Genomic DNA, 19686 nt, shown 5'->3' on the forward strand with positions numbered 1-19686 from the left:
AGGGTTTAATTACTGAAGAAATAGAATTGACATGACGCTGACCAACCCTGATATAAATATTCGTAACTGTTTAACCAATCAGGAGATTTACTGGTCATATGATAACATGAGGCTGAACTACCCTGATATGAATATTCATGACTGTTCAACCAATCGAGAGAATTACCGGTCACATGATAATCCTTAACAAGCAATTGCATTTAGACTTGGATTTAAGATATTCTTTTGACAAAGTCTATGAAATTGGTTTTAAAGCCATCTGAGCATCACGTCAATTCTTTCTCATGAAAATCTTCCATCTTGCCAAAACAGCTTTCTGCTATTTTCTTCAGCAGTTATAATAAAACCCTGCAAGTTGTACTTTTGCTCGAAGAATAAAACAAGCAAGCATGAAGTTAGCATACAGTAAGACAAATACAGTTAAAACACTTCTATATAATAGCAAAATCCTCTATTTAAACGGAAGACTTCTTTATTTTAAAGTCAATTACTACTGTTTGCAATTAAAATTAGCAAAGAGTACGTGGAAATCAGATAATATAATTACATTCACAATGTCATTTTGCAAAAAAATATTTTGTACAGCCCAAAACGTTTCTTTCAAAAAATATTTGTTTGTAACCATGAGGTCCTTGAGAAGGTTGTTTAAAGCTATGATTTAATTGCCCTATTGATGTTAAACCAATGCAAGTTGTTTACTATGGATGCTTTGCAGGGGTACCTCGCATCTTCAGTAGATAGTTCCTGGTGATAAATCAAAGTATATGCCAAATTGCTGATGCGGGAAGTCAATAGACAGGCTATAGATGTTGAAGTTGATTTGAAATTCTCTGGTCAGATTTGGTTGGACCTAAAGCCAGATTTGAAATTCTCATGTCAAATTTTGTTGGACCTAAAGCCAAATTTGAAATTCTCTTGCCGAATTTAGTTGGACTTAAAACCACAATCATTCATTGAATAAATACTTGAAACGCCAAATTCATTTGCAAACAGTAGTATTAGCTAGTATCAGACATAAAAACATCTCTGTAAACAGAAATTCCAGTCAGACATTTACAGAAATCATTCAAGACCAAGCATACACATAGAAGAAATAACCATTATACATATAGTAAAAACGGTAAACTTACTAGCTAGGCTAAAATAACAAGCTGCAGAAGTGTACATGTCTTTAGGAATATGCCAAAAGGATCTAAAAATTAACATTTCGGATCAAATTAGATAAATGTTTAAAAAAGAAACATTAGTTCATTAGTCCTAACAAAAAGATTTGTTTAGGCTAACCCGGCCCTACCCAAAACCACCGCCTTGTGGTTTTCTTACCATTTCTGATAAAAAAAGCCATTTTTCCCTAACACTTTTTTTTTGTCCTTTTGTCATTTTGTTATTGTTCAGTTTACATGTACTAACAAACAATAGCGAGGTTGCGAAAAGCTACATGTGCCAATTCATCCAATAATGCGAAGTCGGTTTACCAGACACATGGCAAATTTGTGATCTACATCACACACAAGTATGAGTAGGCACACGCAGATCCAGGGTGGCACCATCTTGGACTAAAAATTAATTAATTTTTCAAGGGGGAATACCCCCAAGCCCCCTACTAACGCTTTAAACCAAATACATTTCTGTTTTTAGGGAGGGGCACAAATAAAATAATAACATCACTAAGATACGCCCCCTCTAGCCTCAAACATTGAATCCGCCCCTGGTAGGCTCAACTTTAATGACAACTACAAAATCGTAAGAAATGCATTTATATATGAGCGTTGAAGAGACCGCTACACATGAAAATAGAGATTCTGCAATCAAATTTTAAAGCCAACTGCCTCTAATAAGTACAAGTAGTGTTTCGCAACCTGGCTAATTATTCAAACCTAATAAACCACAGTGACGTTATACCTGATCTTCTGTCTGCTTTGGCACACTTGTGGAGTTCTGTAAACATAAGAAAAACCTTCTTATTGATGTCTTATTTTACATCGACCATGACAGCTTATTTGAAATTACTTATCGTTAACTATTGATTTTCAAATTTCCAACATAACCTTACAATTAGGAAAAATATTAGCCTTTATAAATGGGTTTTCCAAATTCACAGCTAAGTAGCCACAATTTCCCCAATTAAAAAAAGCGTCAAAATATTGCAAATATATGAATATATATGTTCATAAATCATATGCTTTTTTGTTTTGATCACTGAAGTCAAAACGAATTTAACATCATAATGCATTAAAATTATTATTTTATGGCCTCAATCCATATTATGCCCTTTTAAGTAAAGGCTATTTTGTCTGCCATCCCTGTACCGACCTGATCAGTCCCGTTGGACATCTGTTCCCGAAGTTTCTTCACCAGGTTCTGTTCCTGAGTGAGAGCATCATGTCCTGTCTTGATGATTCCATTCAACTTCACAATCTGAGATGCGAGATCCTTGTTCTTTTTCTGCTCCGCAGCAAGAGAGGTTTTAATCGTCTCTAGCTCCTGTTGCATAAAAAATGTAGCATTTTTAAAACACACTAAGATTAGATGGTAGTCAAACTTCATGCTGTTGTATCCCTTTTTGTTCACAATGAGAATTGTTGAATTTGTTTGTTTTTTTCGGATTTCATTTACAGGTACAACTGTTATATACATCATGGCTTTTTTTAGCAAAAATTGGAAAAAAGCCTGGCATTTCATATCAGGAAATTTTAACACGCAAACACTTCAAATTAAAAAAAATAACAGTGTAACACATAAAAGAATAACAAATATTATAACATGTGCACAAACAATGATTCAATGATTTAAAAAATAAAAACACTAACCAAATTTGTTTACTTTTTATTCAATAATTTTTGGAAAAAAAGTGTCATTAAATTAGGAAAAATATCCTCAAAATAATGGAAACAAATGCCTGCAGCCAATTATGTAAGACCGTTTAATTCTTTGGTTTGGTTAAAGTTAGTCAAAATGTTTATTAATTGGCTAATATTTGTGCAAACAAACCAAAAGATAATCTGCATGTTTATTAATTGGCTAATATTTGTGCAAACAAACCAAAAGATAATCTGCATGTTTATTAATTGGCTAATATTTGTGCAAACAAACCAAAAGATAATCTGCAGAGTAAGTTATCCTGTTAATGCAATCGGCAGCAGATTTATCAAAAGTGCCAAATTTCGGGTCATTTATACTGAAGTATACTTACTGTATTTATTTCGACTATGGTTGAACCAGATTTTTCTAATTCCACTATTTTAATATTGTATTCTGTAACCTTGCTCTCAGTCTGAAAGAAGAAGTAACAATTCTTAAATCAATGTAAAACAATGTGACACTTAAAACGTTACACATAACTGTGAACACCAGCACCTGTGGTTACTCATGTCATGAGACCTACACTACCCTACTCTTCCTTACTCTACCCCTGCCCTGCCATACCCTACCCTACCCTGGCCTGCCTTACCCCCCTGCCCTGCCATACCCTACCCTACCCTGCTCTAACATGGCCTGCCTTACCCTACCCCTGCCCAGCCATACCCCTGCCCTGCCATACCCTACCCTGGCCTGACTTACACTAGCCCTGCCCTGCATTACCATACCCTACCCTGGCCTGCCATACCCTACCCTACCCTGCTCTACACAGGCCTGCCTTACTCTACCCCTGCCCTGCCATACCCTACCCTACCCTGCTCTACCCTGGCCTGCAGTACCCTGCCCCTGCTACCCTTCCCTGCCCTGCCCTACCACACCCTACCCTGCCCTGTTCTGCCCAGCCCAGCCCTGCCCTGCCCTATCAAACAGTGAACACCCTTCTCTTCATGCTTGTAACTCAAAATCAATCTAATTAAGTGTCCGCATAAACATCATCTGTCTTCCGAGACCTTTAACTGAAATTTACAAGCCAGAGTACATACCTGCTGCAATTCAGACTGTAGCTGTGAACAGCGGTCATCTGATGCTTGTAACTGGGTTTCTAGGTTAGCTACCTTTTCTTTCATCTGAAATAAACAAATTCCAATGTTACCAAAGAAACCAAAATCTGTTGCAATTGAACAACTTTTATTGACTTAATTACAAAGGTTATTTTGAAATCCTCAGTGATTTTTTTTCCAGCTTTCAAACAAAATTTAGTTCACTAAAAAATATGGACATGTATATACATGATTGTATTATATTAGTCATTTTAATTAACATACTTCATATGATGAACAAGAACCTATTTTTCCAATACAGAGATATATATTTCATGCACCAACGCCATTTTGTATTGTTATACGATATATCTGACATAAGCAAACTTAATAGACAGGAATTTCTTGATTTAAATGCGTTGCCTATCTAGAGCATTAAAGCTGCACTCTCACAGATGGACCGGTTTGGCATTTTTTTTATTTTTTGTCTTGGAATGAGCTGATTTTTGTGTAAACCAGTCATATAAGACTGCCGACAAGAAATCAGATCACAGTTTTTCATATTCCAAGACAAAAATGAAAAAAGTTGTCGAAACGGTCCATCTGTGAGAGTGCAGCTTTAAAGGTCTCCATGACCTACTAACCCAAAATTAACTTATATACCAAGTTTAAAGACTCTACATCAAGTCACCTTAAAGTCATTGATTGTCAAGTAAAATGTGAAGCCGCAGATCATAATGTTGACAGACAAAGTTAAACCTCTATGCTCTCTCCACCCATTCTTAATCATAAAGATTTTAATTCATGTCATCTAAAAATAACATGGGGTTTTAATATAAAGACTATCAATATCATATGCATATGAGTATACAGCTTTACCGGCATGAGAAATTAAGAATCTTCATGCATCAAGCAAACGATTTTTATTCATATTATAGGATACCATTTTAAGTTTTTAACACTGCATTAACTTATTTTGTTAGCACAAACAAATACATGTTTTGTTAAAGTCCAAAAAGTTAACAATGTATAAGGTAGCACTCAATACTTTCTACTTCCTAAACACCAGGCTATTGATATTTCTTGTTATGAAAAAATCTTACTTAATACATGTATGTATATTGACATAAACTAATAGAATATGAAAAATAACACATCAGGTATGGAGGAACGAGTTTTAAACCTACTGGGCCCCATTATAACATTATAATAAAGGATCTTAGCCGTTAATTTAATAGTTAAATGAAGTCCAAATATGAATCTCCACTTTGTCTTCAACACGCAATATTCTTTCAATATATTGAAACACAACTAAAATATAATATGAAAATAATTTCTCTTTAAGACCTAGATCTCAAATTAAGTCCCCTGTCAAACTTTGTATTTACAACAAGAAATATATTGTGTTTTTTTCTAAACCTAATAAACACAGCAAGCATATAATGAAAATGAATGCACACATACATGTGAATAAATGAGTCTTCGAAATAACCCCCAAGTCGGAACCTCGCGACAGGTAAAATTAAGTCATACAATTAAAAGCTCAAATGGGTTGCCCAACAGTGCATTTAACGTTTGAGTTCCGGTTTACTGATTTTTACACACTTAAAGTCTTGCTAACTTTTTTCGTAAAGCTGTTAAGCTGTCACAAAAATTAATAACTTAGAAAGTTAAATTAGATTATCATGGAAATCATTGATTACATGTTTTATTTCTAATACCATTACCAGATTATTTGTTTTTAATCAATTATTTAACCTTGTGACCTTAAAGTAAACATTGCGCATGTATTTAAAAACAATGTTTCATTTTTGCTGCACTGAGGAGATTCAGGCAGGTAAGGAAAGGCCATTAATTCTTGGAATGAATAAAGCTGTGGAAAAACGCTGCATTATTTCTTAACTTTATTCAGGCAAATACAGGTTTCCGGCAAGTTCGTTTTAAAAGCAACTTTCCTGATTGGGCAAATTTCGCAAGAGAATTATTTCGAAGGCTGTTAATAATACAATAAATACATGATATATATATATACTATAATATAATAGCAGTTAGTGTAAAAGTTAGTGTTTTCCCAGAAAAAAGTGAGCTGCGTACCTCATCTACAATTGTAGATAAACTTTTCTCTACACAGCGATATGCAAATCCTATATCGGATACATCCTAAAAGGGGATTTTAAAAATTTGAACGATTATAAGTGAAACATTCTGGCTTTTAATTAGCCTACTCACAAATGAATAAATGTCAAAAAGAATAAACACATATTTATCACACAACAAACTTTTTTATGGAGATTGCATTTCAAGCAGTGAAAAAAGCATGCCAAAATCGTGTAGCCATACCAGAAAGAACAACAATACACTTTTTAAAATAAACACAAAATAACTTGGATGATAAAAATAATTATCATATCTAATCTCATGAATTTATTTCTTACCTTTTCTAAATTAACTGGTACACACATGTATTATATATTAAATTTCAACTATAAGCTGTTAGTCGTACTAAAATATATAATCACAAATTAACTACCAATTTTTAACAGATTTAGAATTCAACTAAAAACTGTTCAAAATAATGCCAAATTATGCTTCAGAGTATAAGCTACATAATTATAAGGTAAGCATGCAGTATGCACAGATAAAAACAGCAGTTGTAATTTTGCACAAAGCGTACCTCCTGACTATCTGGCGCCGTGCTCGACTGTTGTTGTAATGATGCAATTTCAGACTTCAACTGCAACACAATTATAAACAAGAAACGTTGACATTTCCCTATGAATTTTAGCCATTTAAATTCGATATAGTGGTGATCATTGGTCAATTGATCTTGTGAGCTATAAGCTAATTGGAACACAAACCCCTATGAATTAAATAACACTTCATGGGCAATAGGCATATAAAAGGACACATTTAAGGAATGAATTGCGGGGCTGATGTATTATCAGGGTATGCACGCAGTTGGGCTGGTTAAAGTATGTAGAGTCCGTTTTAGTTTATTTGAGGAATGGAAGTTGAGGTGTAAATAATATATTGTAAACTGAGCTGATGGATAATTTATTAAAACTCATGCTATAAGTCAAGGGTAAAGAAAGTTTGCAAGTGTATAACTCGCTTAATTTTGGTTAAAACTTCTCAAATCAAATCCGGAAGCCCTGATAAGCCATGAATGTTTATGAGATAATTAGTTCATTTAAGCGGAATCATTTGCTTGAGCCTACATAAAGTAGGTTATTGTGATTATCTTTTTTAAAAATCCTTTAAATGTCTCAAAACTAAAAAAAGAATTAAAAAATTTAACAATACAGTCAAACCCTGTTGGATCGAACTCGCTTGGCTCAAATTCCTCATTTGCTCAAACTGAATGTTAAGGAATGATTTCTTCATACTGAATGTAAGCATTCACACTTGGCTCAAATTTCTCGAGGCCCCAGGTATTTTTGTCAGTCCCTACGCATTCCAGCCAACGGGTTTGACAGTATTGTTAAATGTATGTTCTCCTTTTAGGAGTTTTGAGGATTTTTTTAAAGATAATCACAATAACCTTATTTATGTTCAGTAAATTCAAGCTCAAATAAGTAGTTCAGTTTAAATGAACTTAGACACTTATTCTTAAGCGTGAGAAATTAAGACCAGTATTGTACCTGTGTAAGTTCATCTTGTTTAGCACCCAACTTCTCCTGCCACTTCTTCTCCTCCTGCTCAACGCTCGACTCCAGCTGAGTCAGCTTGTTCTCCTGGAAACAAATAGTCACAATCATATAATTTGTCATCCTCACTATTTATTTACTTTATTTATCCAATGTTTGAACAGTCCTAAAACCTGGTACCAATTCATGGTCACCAAGAATAACATATATCCCCCTCTGGAATTTTGATTCATACCCCTTTCTCCCTGCGGTGGATATTTATTTCCATTGAATTAAAAAAAACATCCTCACTATTAAATAAGCTAATTTAACCAACGTTTGAAATATCCTCAAACCTGGCACCAATAAATGTCCACAAAGAATAGCACCTGGAATTTTGATTCATCCCCTTGTCTCCCTGCAAGGGATATTCATTCCCCAGGAATTAAAGAAATGAAAATACTTTTGTTTGTGTGGCTAGGAAAAATGAAGACTAGATTGATTTGCCCAATATATTTTTTAACAGAATCTATTCTCAATACACTGATTTTAGGTAAAAAGAAACACTAGTTAAACAAGCATTTTCAGTGAAAAGATATCCCCCGCCAACGATGGCTTGTTTGTGCTTGATGGCTTGTTTGTGCTTGAAGGTTAAAAAAAATCTCAGAAAGAATAAGATTAGCACATTGGTTTATCCCTTTCCGAGCCAAATTATAAAATATCGACCGGGACTACTTTTTGATAAAAAAAATTAACGAAATAAATCAGAGGGATGATTAAATAAAACTGTCTTTTCCGAAACTCTTACTCGGAAACATAAATCATTGCAAAATAGTACAGTATAAGATAAGACGCCACCTTTTAAAGCGGCGTCTTATCTGGAACTGCACTATTTTCAACAGCATAGGTTATGCAGTGAATGGGTACGGCTGCAAACAATGATTTTTTAATAAATCAAGGGCAATAACTCTAAGGAAAATTGACCAATCCAAAAGAAAAATAGACAGGCATCATCACAGTATGTTGGTTCTTATTTATTCCAAGTGTCATGAAATTCTACCAGCTAGTTGCATAGAAAAGGCTGCAAACATGGATCTTTTAATAAATCAAGGGCAAATAACTCATATGGAAATTACACAATCCAAAATATAAATAAACAGGCATCATCGCAATATGTTGGTTCATATTTATTTCAAGTTTCAAGAATTTCTACCAACTAGTTACTGAGAAATGGCTGTAAATGAGTTTTTCAAAAAATCAAGGGCAATAACTCCAAGTACAATTGACTAATCCCAAAAAAAATGAACAGGCATCATCCCAGTATAGTAATTCATATTTATTTTAAGTTTCATGAAATTCTGCCAGCTAGTGACTGAGAAATGGCTGTGAATGTGCATTTTTCAAAAAATCAAGGGCAATAACTCCAAGGACAATTGACCAATCAAATTTTTTTTTGGACGGGCATCATTCCAGTATAGTGGTTCATATTTATTTTAAGTTTCATGAAATTCTACCGGCTAGTTACTGAGAAAACGCAGGTGACGGACGGAAGGAAGGACGGACGGACGGAAGGACGGACGGACAACGCCATTTCAATATCCCCCTCCCTATTTCATAGGCGGGGGATAATAAAAGGCTTCTTTAAAAGCAGAACACGCACACAAACATGCCGGAGCTGTGTGATTATTTTAAATCAAATGGGGAGCCTTTTAGAAATATGGAACGTACAAGATACTGATGCGGTTATTTTTAGTCTCGTTAAAATCCCCTGGGCTAATGTCAAAATCCCGTAGCATTTAAACAAAAAAAAACATGCCGAGGTTTCCACAGTATGACATGTATTGAAGACTATAAATCTTGATTGTAGATAGCCAGGCTGATATGTTACAAGAAGTAAAGTAAGCAATCCAGAAAATCGATTTTGTTGACTTTATACCAATATAAACGCAATTTAAATGTTCATTTCAGTATTTCAACACCTTTCAAAATCTCAAATTTAATATCATAAAACATGTTTTACAATTTTCAGAAATTTATTCTCTGTAATTATAAATGTATACCTAAAGCAAAAAATATTTATTAGAAATCTTACAGTTTCTCCGAGCACATTCCTGTACTGCGCCACCTGAGTTTGCAGCTTTGAGCAGGAGCTCTCGGACTCATCGAGGGCAGATTGCAATCGGTCACGGTTGGCTTCTGCCTCCCGTAACGCGGTTTCTATCTCATGAACACTAATATCTGACTTGCTGGTTAGAGCTTCAGCCTTCTGTAATTCAGATTCAGCAGTCTCGACCCTGGATTCCAACTCAGCTGTGTATGCCTCCGCACTCGACAACCTCGATTTTAAATCGGAGATCTCAGTTTCAAATTTGGCACTCTGAAATGGAAAAGAAGATTTGTTTAATTCCTTCAGAAATACACAGCATGAAAGTTATCACAACACTGCACTAAGTTTGTTAGATTAGTGTGAGGATTAAACATCTGGAATGCATTCTTTCGAAAATAAAAAGCAGCATACTTTTTGTTTTTTGGCTGGTTGCCTAAAACTGACACAAACAAATATGTGTTAACATCAATATGTTTCTTGACGGTTATGCAGAAGTTAATGCCACTTAATGCATACATGAAAACACTTGATAAAACAAGAGCTGTCCTAAGACAGCGCGCTCGACTTCGCCGCTATGACTTAGAAGTGAATACAATAACAATGTAATATTACCAAGTTTGGTCTATGTCAAACCTAACTAAAATTACTCAATACATAAGGTGACTTTGATGCTGCCCTCCCACCACAACTGTGTGAAGTATTAACTCAATTGAATGAAAAGTATTGGACTTTTAAGTGAACATCCCAACTTGCCCTAAAACTTTAACCGGACGCCAACGCCGACGTTGGGACGAGTAGTATAGCCCACCTATTCTTCGAATAGTCAAGCTAAAAATGTGGGATAAATAACCAAAGAAAATTTCCTCACACCAAAACATTTAAATAGGTATAACAAACTTGTAAGGCCACAATAAATAAAATACTTTAATGAAAAAAAATTATAACCACCAAAAAGGCTTAGCGCTTAGCACAGTGATATGATCCCTCGCTTCTCACTTTGGTGACCTGGGTTCGTTTCCTGGCCTGGGCGCATTTGAGTTTGGTTTGTCACCAAGTCAAACAAGTGGGTTTTCCCGCAGCACAAGACCACACTCTCGCACAACATTGTGCCAACAAGAGTGAATAATATAAGTTGCGATGACTTTTGTTACATTCGTTGTAAAAAAAAATAAGTTTAATCTAAACTAGAGCAGCTTAAAACAGTAGCGTTGGGAAGGGCCAAACAAACTATTTATATATTATTAATTGTGGCCTAAAAACGGAAAAATAAACAAGAATATCATAAACCTGAAAAAGAATTGTGCTTAAGGACAAAATAATCAGGATATTTCAAATAAAATAATAATTAAACATTTTGCATAATAAATAAATATTTATATTATAATTTGAAATTCCCATCAACCAATCACCTTTGAGTTAGATCCGCCATGTAAAATCCTTGAGAAAAGCTGGCAAAACGATGCAGACAAATGAAATGAATGTTTTGAACAATACATTCCAGGGATGTGATTTGGAATTCCGCGGATCTATTGGCCCCAGAGCCCTCCCCCCCCCCAAAAAAACAAAAAAAAACTGAAAAAACTATTTGGTGGCTTTCACTTACATATAAGTTTAAGTTAATATTCCAGTTTGCTTCAAATTTAAAGTATAGAGAGCCAACAAAAGAGCTTCTAAAAAGCCAATTTTTTCTTCTACAGAAGTGCGCTTTTGACCTCAAGAGCGCCCCATTACCCATGGCTGAAAATGTTTCAGCCCTCCAGCTGCCAGGTCAATCACATCCCTGCATTCAGTGGTGTCATATTCAGAAGTTACCTAACCTTAATCATTTTTTTTTCATAATATCTTTAGAAGTCGCAGTTTATACTATTTCCTTACATTATGGCAACCTTATCTAAGAACATTTTGACAAAATATATAAGGATCAAGAAATTCAAAAATCTATTTGTTTTTAAAAGATGCACTCTTACTCCAAAGTAAGCAGTACCACAATTAATACAATTGTTTTAATTTACCAAAAAGGATGAATAAACATCGAAAAAGTTAGAACTAATAAAGGATACCATGTTTTATTTGATAGAAAGGTGTAAACAACACGGCATTTCTACCTAATGTATAGATCGCTGTAAATCTTTACGGACCCACCAGTTATTTAATATTTGTGCGTTTTCAGCTATTTAATACACAGTTACAATCTTGTTACTAGTAATTAATATTTCAATAAATGTATTTTTTAGTAAGTAGTTGACGGTTTATCACTCAAAATGTATGTTTGCCATAAATATGTATGTATTGATTTTTAATATGAGTGCCACTTTAATATATCTCATTAGGACCACCATTGTACTTACATTTTCACTAGACCCAGACGGAGCTTGCTTGAGGGATTTAAGGTGACTTGAGACTTCCTTTTCAAATTCTGTCATCCAGTCTTTATGGTTCTGAAAATTGAAGGCTCAGTTAAAATAACAGTACAGTAAGGCAGTATGCAGGTATTAAATTACGGAATTGGATGTTTAAGGAGGACTACATTTCAAGCCAGGAACTTTCCTGTAAAAAGTGGACTACATTTCAATCTACGGACTTTGCAGTTAAAGGTGGACTTCATTTTAAACTATGGACTTTGATGTTAAAAGTGGACTACATTTCTAACTACAGACTTTGCTGTTAAAAGTGAAAGTTACATTTCAAACTACAGACTTTGCTGTTAAGGGTGAACTACATTTCGAACTATGAACTTTGCTGTTATAAATGGACTACACATCAAAATACAGGCTTTCCTGTACAAAATTGACTACATAACAAACTATGGAATTGTCCTCACTTCAAGGTCTAAATTTGTTTAATAATATATATGAGATAAATTCTCTCCAAGATGCTTAGATTCCCATGTTTATGTTATGATGCAATGTATCAATGGTATGACATTTTAGACAAAATTCTCCAGTGTTTCATATTTCCGGTACAAGTTTTAACATCTTGTCCAATTTGGCTTTACCACCATCGCTAATCCATTTTTCATGGATTTGTTACTGCCTGACTCACAGATTTGTTGGACACCGATATGTCTGGGAACAGTCGAGTGAGAACAGACTGGTCGTATTTTTCAAACTCAGACTGGATCACTTGTACCTCCTCCTGTAAATAAATAAGGGGTGATCAAGAAACGTAATATTTTCCTTAATTTGATTCATTGCTGTCAGTGAATTTTGTAAATCTGATCCCATATTGATCACTTTTGATGTAATTGCTTCCAAAGTAAAATTACAGCACAATAAAATATGCGAATGGGAAAAAGGCTTTCAAATGCAGAATTATAATGTATGGTATTCATGAAGCTCCTTGTAATGCCTAAGTTATTTTTAAAAAATCAGTTTAATTATCAATGTGTCTTAAATGAAGTTTGCAATAAAAAAATTATTCTTATTTTTCCGATGATCAATAAATAAATCAGAGAATTTTGTGAACTATTTAAGATTTCTGGATATTTGCTCATGCGTAATTCGAAAAATCATCAAAATGTCACAGACAACATTATATGACAAAAATCAAAATTAGCATACACATAATGTAGTCTATACTTGTATGTTAAAATTTGTTTTAATCATCAACTTAATCACGGTAACACTTGAGAAGTAATCTGATTTAATAACGTGCACATTGTATATTTTAATATCTTCACAATTAGCCTGGTATTTTAATGGCCTGAAACGAAGCTTTTCAAGTTTTATTTTACAACCTTATTTAACATACAAGTTTTATCTCATGTCAGAAAAGCAAACCACAAACTACTTTTTAAGCAGAAAATTGATGGTTTATGCATGACAGGGAGTCTAGTTATAAACGCCTACGAGCAAGTTAGTATATTAAAGGAACATAACTCTTTTTTTTACCTACATATTTGTTGATCTCTTTAAATGAATATATGAGCTACTGGTTACGTAAGGTCGCCTTAACACTTTGTATTAACCCTTTGGCCCAAATTTCTCCAAACATCTTAAACTCCTTGTTACAGGCTCAAGCTGAGCTCACTATTTTTGCTTCGGTATAATTTGTGTCATATTTACATTCTTAAAAGTATTTCAGACTTTATAAGGAAAATGTCTTCATGATCATCATGGTCAACTTATTTTCAAAGCAAGATCAAGTACAAAAGTTGGCTCAATGAAATCTGTTATTTAAGCTTGTTATGCTTCGGAACTTCTGAGAAATTGCGTCCAGACTAAGTAGAAACATGACTGCAAAGATAAAAACTGTTCAATAATTTGTTCATTTTAAGGAACCCACATAAACAAAACATAAACATCATGTTGATATTTTAGTTTTCAAAATTGTTTAGATATATTTTATTTTTTATTACACTTAAATTGCAGCTAATGCCCCTTTAATGTGTTTTACTTCAAAGCATAAAAATGGCTGTAAAAAAATGAATGTGGGATGTTTGAATACAACAGCCATGCATGGTCGTAAAAGGATGTTACGAATAAATTGGGAATTTACAATAATGCTGGTGTTGGGTTAAAAATAATGTTTAATGTGATAAAGATGTTTTATTTGACATTGCAAAGCAATAGAAGAAAGGCAGTGGGGCGTTACATATTCACAACATAAAAAGGGTACAAAGAATCATTTTAAACTAAATTTCATGCAAATTAGCAATTTATCAACTTATTTTGAAATAAAAATTTGTATATAATAGGAAACCATTTATGCTATAACTTTGAAGGATGCAATAGAAAGGGGATGTTTATAAAAATAAATATATGTATTTGAAACATTTTTCTCGACATTTTTCAGGCAATAAAAAAATATATTGAAAACAAAAAAACACATTTCACAATATGAAAGGAATGATTTAAGCTATAATTACCGTTTTTGTCTTAATTGCACTTTGTACTTTTTCATTGAGAGATTTTTCAGATTTATCTAAAGCGTCCATTGCCTTCCAATTCTTTTCTCGTAAGTCCTAAAACCAGAAAAAAAATCTCTAAGTATCTTTACAGTCACTAAGTTCGCAATGGTGCATGGTGTGGACAAAACATTTTCTTTTTAAGGTGCTGCTGTTATCAATTTTTGCATACAAACTGTTTGATAAAAATCAAAAATTTCTATATTTGAAATTATTTTTTTTCAATTACTTGTCTTCATTTTGTTTGTGGAAGGAATGGGTAATCTTTTCAATATTGTTAGACCGACTCCATGCAGGACCTGTTGTACAATCTTGCCCAGAAAAACTAGCAATCTGATTAAGGGCTTTTACTAGCAAGTTCATCCATGAAATGCTAGCTATTCACTTACATTATTTTTCTTCTTCTGAGCTTCCACCTGTGTTCTCAGGTCCTGCAACTCTGTAACTTTGTTCTCTATTTCCTTTGCAAGGGAGGCAACTTCTGTTGTCTTCTCACTCAATCTGTTCAATGAAATTGCTATTTTTTTTAAAGTATTTACAAGACACAATAGACCCATTGTTCAGAACTTAATTAAAGTTAACAATATGATAAATAGGGGCTGTACTCTGTATGATAAAATAGCGAAAAAAAGAAAGAAAATTGTCGAAAACTGACATAAACTTAGCATCGATGTGTACAATGCATTGAAACTTACTAAGGCCAAAAAAAAAAATAGGTTCGTTTCCGGTCTCCTTCCCAAAAAAAAGAGGGTAGGTAGGTAGGCATTTTTTTTTTTTTTTTTTTTTTTTTTTTTTTGGGGGGGGGGGGGGGGGGGGGAAGTGATCTAGAATAGAAGGCGGCTGACTTTTATTCAAAAACAACCATATTAACTGCGTATGAGACAATTTTAAAAGGTACTAAAGCATAAAATGTAAATACAAGTCCATTCATTTATTAAGAACTGTATAATGTGTATTAATTATAATGTATAGATATACATTTTCTAGAATATAAATGCATGTATTGTTGAACATGTTTGTCTGTATGACAGATGTCGAAAAAGAGTGCCTCAGATTTGTCAATTTTTCATATTTACCAATTTCACATTTGTGCTATAATGCTATTCTTATATTTGATAGAATATTAAAATTCTAAAACTCTCCTGAAAACTTTGGGAGAAGTGACTTCTCCCTTCAGTCAATTTAGGGAGAAGTGGGGAGACTTTAAGGAGAAGTGATACTTTCGTAACACAAACTATGCCATAACACACACCTCAGTTTATATTCACATTCAAACTGATTGCTATAACTATATAAAATGTTCATAAAAAATGTATCATTTTTGGCTCAGCAAAAGTGTATGTGTCAATGTGACATAGTTTATCTCCAAATAGCATCTAAAAATGAAACAAAAACCAAGACAGCTAAGGATTTTAAACAATCAAAATGACTAATAAATGACCTGTCAATATAGTAGGGGGACGAATCTTATTTTGGTACGTTCGGGATAGGGTACGAATGTCACATTCAGCTATGCTGTTATTTACTTGTCTCTGGCTAAATAATATGCTGACATTTAAGAACCAAATGACATTTAAATCACTGTCTTTGATGAAAACTTTACCAATACATAATGGGAGGTTGAGAAATTAACTCGGAAAATTGTTCTGACAAAATGGCGATCTCGCCGATATTTTTGACATCGTAAACAGGAGAAAAATACTGTAAGTATTAAAACTCTACATAAAGCAAAAAAAATAATATGTTTTTGTGTTTACAAATCAATTTTTTATCATGAACATTTCACGAAAACCAATTAAATATTTGGTGATACGTCATGTTTTTGATTTTCTTAGCGCCACCTTGCCGATGGCCCGAGATGGCTATGACCGTCTGCTTCAAAAACATCAATGTTTAAAATGTCTGGCATTGTTTGTTCAATACATATAACAATTACTTTTTAATTTCATCAATGCTTGACACGATTTTTCATAATTATGTCGCCTTTTCTATCTCATTTTAATGAACGTATATCATATTATCAGGTTCTTCTCAATGTACATTCTGATTGGTTAACTTTCAATAGCTCCGCCTACCGGCGATGTTTTGGTAATTGGATGACACGGCCCAATTATCGGATTAGGGGATTACCCTATGGCTAATTGCGATGTTTTGACTAATGGGACAGTGGCCAAATACTCGCTGATTGACAGATTTACAATGTGTTAAAATTTCGGCGAGGTCAATGTCGCTTTGATGACACAAATGGGCGATTTATTTGTTTTATTTATCATCAAAGGCGGCTCTGTCAATGAAAAGGGCACAGCGGGGCGTTTGAAAAGGCAGCAGGGCGCCATAAAAGGGCACGGGGCGCCCCGCCACGCTAATTATGCTTAGCTGGAGCACTGTGACCAAAGAAAAGAAAATTAACGGAAATAAAGTACCGAAAAGTACTAAATATGCGCGCAGTTAACTTTTACACCAATAAAAAGTATAGGGTCGGCGCGGAAATAAGAGGGTCGGTCGGGCGACCGGAAACAGACCTATTTTTTTTTTTGGCCTAACTGAAGTACCACATAGTTTACAATTTATTTAAGTTTAGCAGTTATTTCGTATTTTTCCATTAAAAAAGATTACTGGGTATGTCTACCAGGTAGAATTCATTCCTTAAGCGTGATTGGCTAGTAGGTGTTATCACGTGATATTACCGAGGTAGGTGTATAGCTTAAATATGTCACCCAAGTAGAGTAAGCCACCGTGGCTCAGTGGATACGATGCTGGATAGCAATTTTGGAGACACGGGTTCGAACCCGGTCTCCGACACAATAATTTTTATTTACATTTTTTTACTTTTTTTTACAATTATGATATCAAAGCGTAACACGTTCTATTAGATAATTGTCCTGAGATTCGTAACAGAAAAAAAAAATTGTTGCCAATCTGGTGTACAGTCCCTTTAATGACATTGTTCAATTGTTGTTAGCTCTTATAGTGAAATATTTTATATATACATTTAAAAAAACAATAACTGTTGAACCAGTTATCTTAAATCTTGTAAGATATAAAGCCTATGACAAGTGTATCTATTAATCTTCCAGAGCAGAAATTATTTGAAAGTAAACAACTATGACGTTGTTTTTTTCACAAAGTTATGAACAATCGGCCCATTGTGTCATTGTTTCTAATGTGTAGACTATTCACAACATTCATGTACTTAATATAAATGACAAAGATATATTTATTTATTCATTTCTCTTGTTTTATTCATGTCAACAATTGAGAATACACATTTAATGAAGCTTTTAAACAAAAAATTTTCAAGTTCAGAGCTTCACATAAAAAATAATATTCATTATTGTCCATCTTGTTTTCAAATTAAAATCCTGAGTAGAAATATGATTTGTTTCCAAACACATTGTAAAACTGATCACGAACAACACAGATTGTTGAAATTAACAAGTAATTTGTGACCATTACGCTATTTCAAACTCTTTTTTTTATCTTACAATATTTTGATGTGTCATTGTGAACTGGCACCTATAAATATATAAAACAAAACTAATATGCTTTAAGCTACGTCTCATAATCTCATTACACCATGTTTAGAAGACTGAGTTTCGAATAATTTCCACTCACTGTTTGTTATGTTCATCGAGGCTGATCATGTCCACATCGCCATTCGGCTGAGCAGCCACCGTCTGAACTGTATCCTTGCTCACCTTCAGTTCGGTGTTCAGACTCGTGTTCTGTTGTTTCAGTGACTGGTAAAAAAAGAAAGCAAAAAATTTTACACATTCATCGAAACTTTTGAATGATCCAGCCCAAATTCTTACACTATTACTTGGCTTCAACTTTTTAATCAAGCCCTGCTATATAAAATTCAGAAATTTAGCAAGCCCAGATGACATTTTACCAGTGCAGGGCTTGCAAACTTGTGTTAATTTCGACTAATGAGTATGTGGTAAATTTAAAACTGCTAGTAACTCCTTATAACATATAGTGTCACTTTTGCTTTCATCAATTCTACTTTTTTTCGTTTTTACATGGGATTGTTTTCATATCCAATTGGTCAACAACTTTGTGAATTTTTGATGTTTATTGATTCCATATTATTAGCAGGATTTTATATGGCTTGGAAGAGTAGAAAAAAGAATATGTAAAATTCTGTTATTTATATATTATGTTTTTTCCTAAAGTACTTTACAGAAATGGAGAAAAAAAAGTTGATATCAACAGAAGTATGATGAATTTCTCGTCTATTCTTTAAATTCATCATTAATATCAAGTCATTTTAAGGTTTCTGAATACAGACATCGCTAATAACAGCAACAAGCTATGATAAAAAACAAAACATTTTTTTTTCAGGCAAAAAAAGTTACAAGTCAATAACATTCTTTTCAAGCAAGTCTTACAAAGGGATTTTATTTGAATTCCTTACAATACAATAAAACTGATTTTCAACAAGTGCACGGAGGGAAATTGGTTAGGAATACACATATAGGTATGGGGATGAATGGGATTGAAACACCTTCATCAACATGATAAGATTCAATAGCATCATCCAATACTGACAGCATCTACAAACTTAGTTTTACACCAACAATGCTTTTTGCTCTCACTAACTGTTTGCAAATAAACTAAGCAAAGCCTACTTGTTTATCAGTTTATAAAAGCATTATAATTATGCCTCTTTGCAAGATCAGACTGTCAATTTGTACCGCCTCAAACGCGATTTTGAACTGTAAGTTTTCTCCATTTCAAAGCGTGTAATTAAAGGCTTTGGCCGGTTGATGTGAAACCAATTCAAACTGTCCATGTATAGAACTATTTTGGGTGTATGAGACGGTCCCTGAGTAGTTACTTCTATGCTGACTTGACAGCCGGCTTTCTGTCTTGTATAAAGTCGATTGATAGACTATAGATGTTGCACTTCATTCAAAGTTTAGTTGGAGATATTGGAATGAGTCAAAAGGCCATGGTCATTCAATGCTCCCTTCAAATGCTGAGTTCATTTGCAAACAGTAGTTCTAAATTAGGGTTTTAGCTCAGGAGTCATGGAAGGGTGCAGCACCCTGTCCTATTTCTGTAGCACCCCCCTGCCCTCATTGAGACTAGCACGGTTACCCTTTAGTTCTGCATTCATAGAATTAAATGCTCAAGGCTGTCAAA

The 19686-nt window shown here is 33.9% G+C and overlaps 1 protein-coding gene across 6 annotated transcripts in view; it reads right to left on the bottom strand.

Moving 5' to 3' along the window:
- LOC128207749 (ribosome-binding protein 1-like) overlaps positions 1 to 19686 on the bottom strand; it is a 39709-nt gene that overhangs the window by 12288 nt on the left and 7735 nt on the right. For 4 of the 6 annotated variants that reach the window (XM_052910876.1, XM_052910878.1, XM_052910873.1 and 1 more), the window contains exons 10-22: positions 18154 to 18278; positions 14928 to 15039; positions 14500 to 14595; positions 12675 to 12767; positions 11981 to 12070; positions 11042 to 11080; positions 9618 to 9902; positions 7541 to 7633; positions 6574 to 6633; positions 3903 to 3986; positions 3194 to 3274; positions 2314 to 2484; positions 1903 to 1938 (exon numbers count right to left, since the gene is read on the bottom strand). In XM_052910876.1, coding sequence (XP_052766836.1) covers positions 1903 to 1938; positions 2314 to 2484; positions 3194 to 3274; positions 3903 to 3986; positions 6574 to 6633; positions 7541 to 7633; positions 9618 to 9902; positions 11042 to 11080; positions 11981 to 12070; positions 12675 to 12767; positions 14500 to 14595; positions 14928 to 15039; positions 18154 to 18278 — 1365 coding nt within the window. The remainder of the gene's footprint in view (positions 1 to 1902; positions 1939 to 2313; positions 2485 to 3193; positions 3275 to 3902; positions 3987 to 6573; positions 6634 to 7540; positions 7634 to 9617; positions 9903 to 11041; positions 11081 to 11980; positions 12071 to 12674; positions 12768 to 14499; positions 14596 to 14927; positions 15040 to 18153; positions 18279 to 19686) is intronic. The other 2 variants (XM_052910877.1, XM_052910874.1) reach the window with 2 other exon arrangements.

Source organism: Mya arenaria, chromosome 11 (assembly GCF_026914265.1).
Source record: "Mya arenaria isolate MELC-2E11 chromosome 11, ASM2691426v1".
Lineage (NCBI taxonomy): Eukaryota > Metazoa > Mollusca > Bivalvia > Myida > Myidae > Mya > Mya arenaria.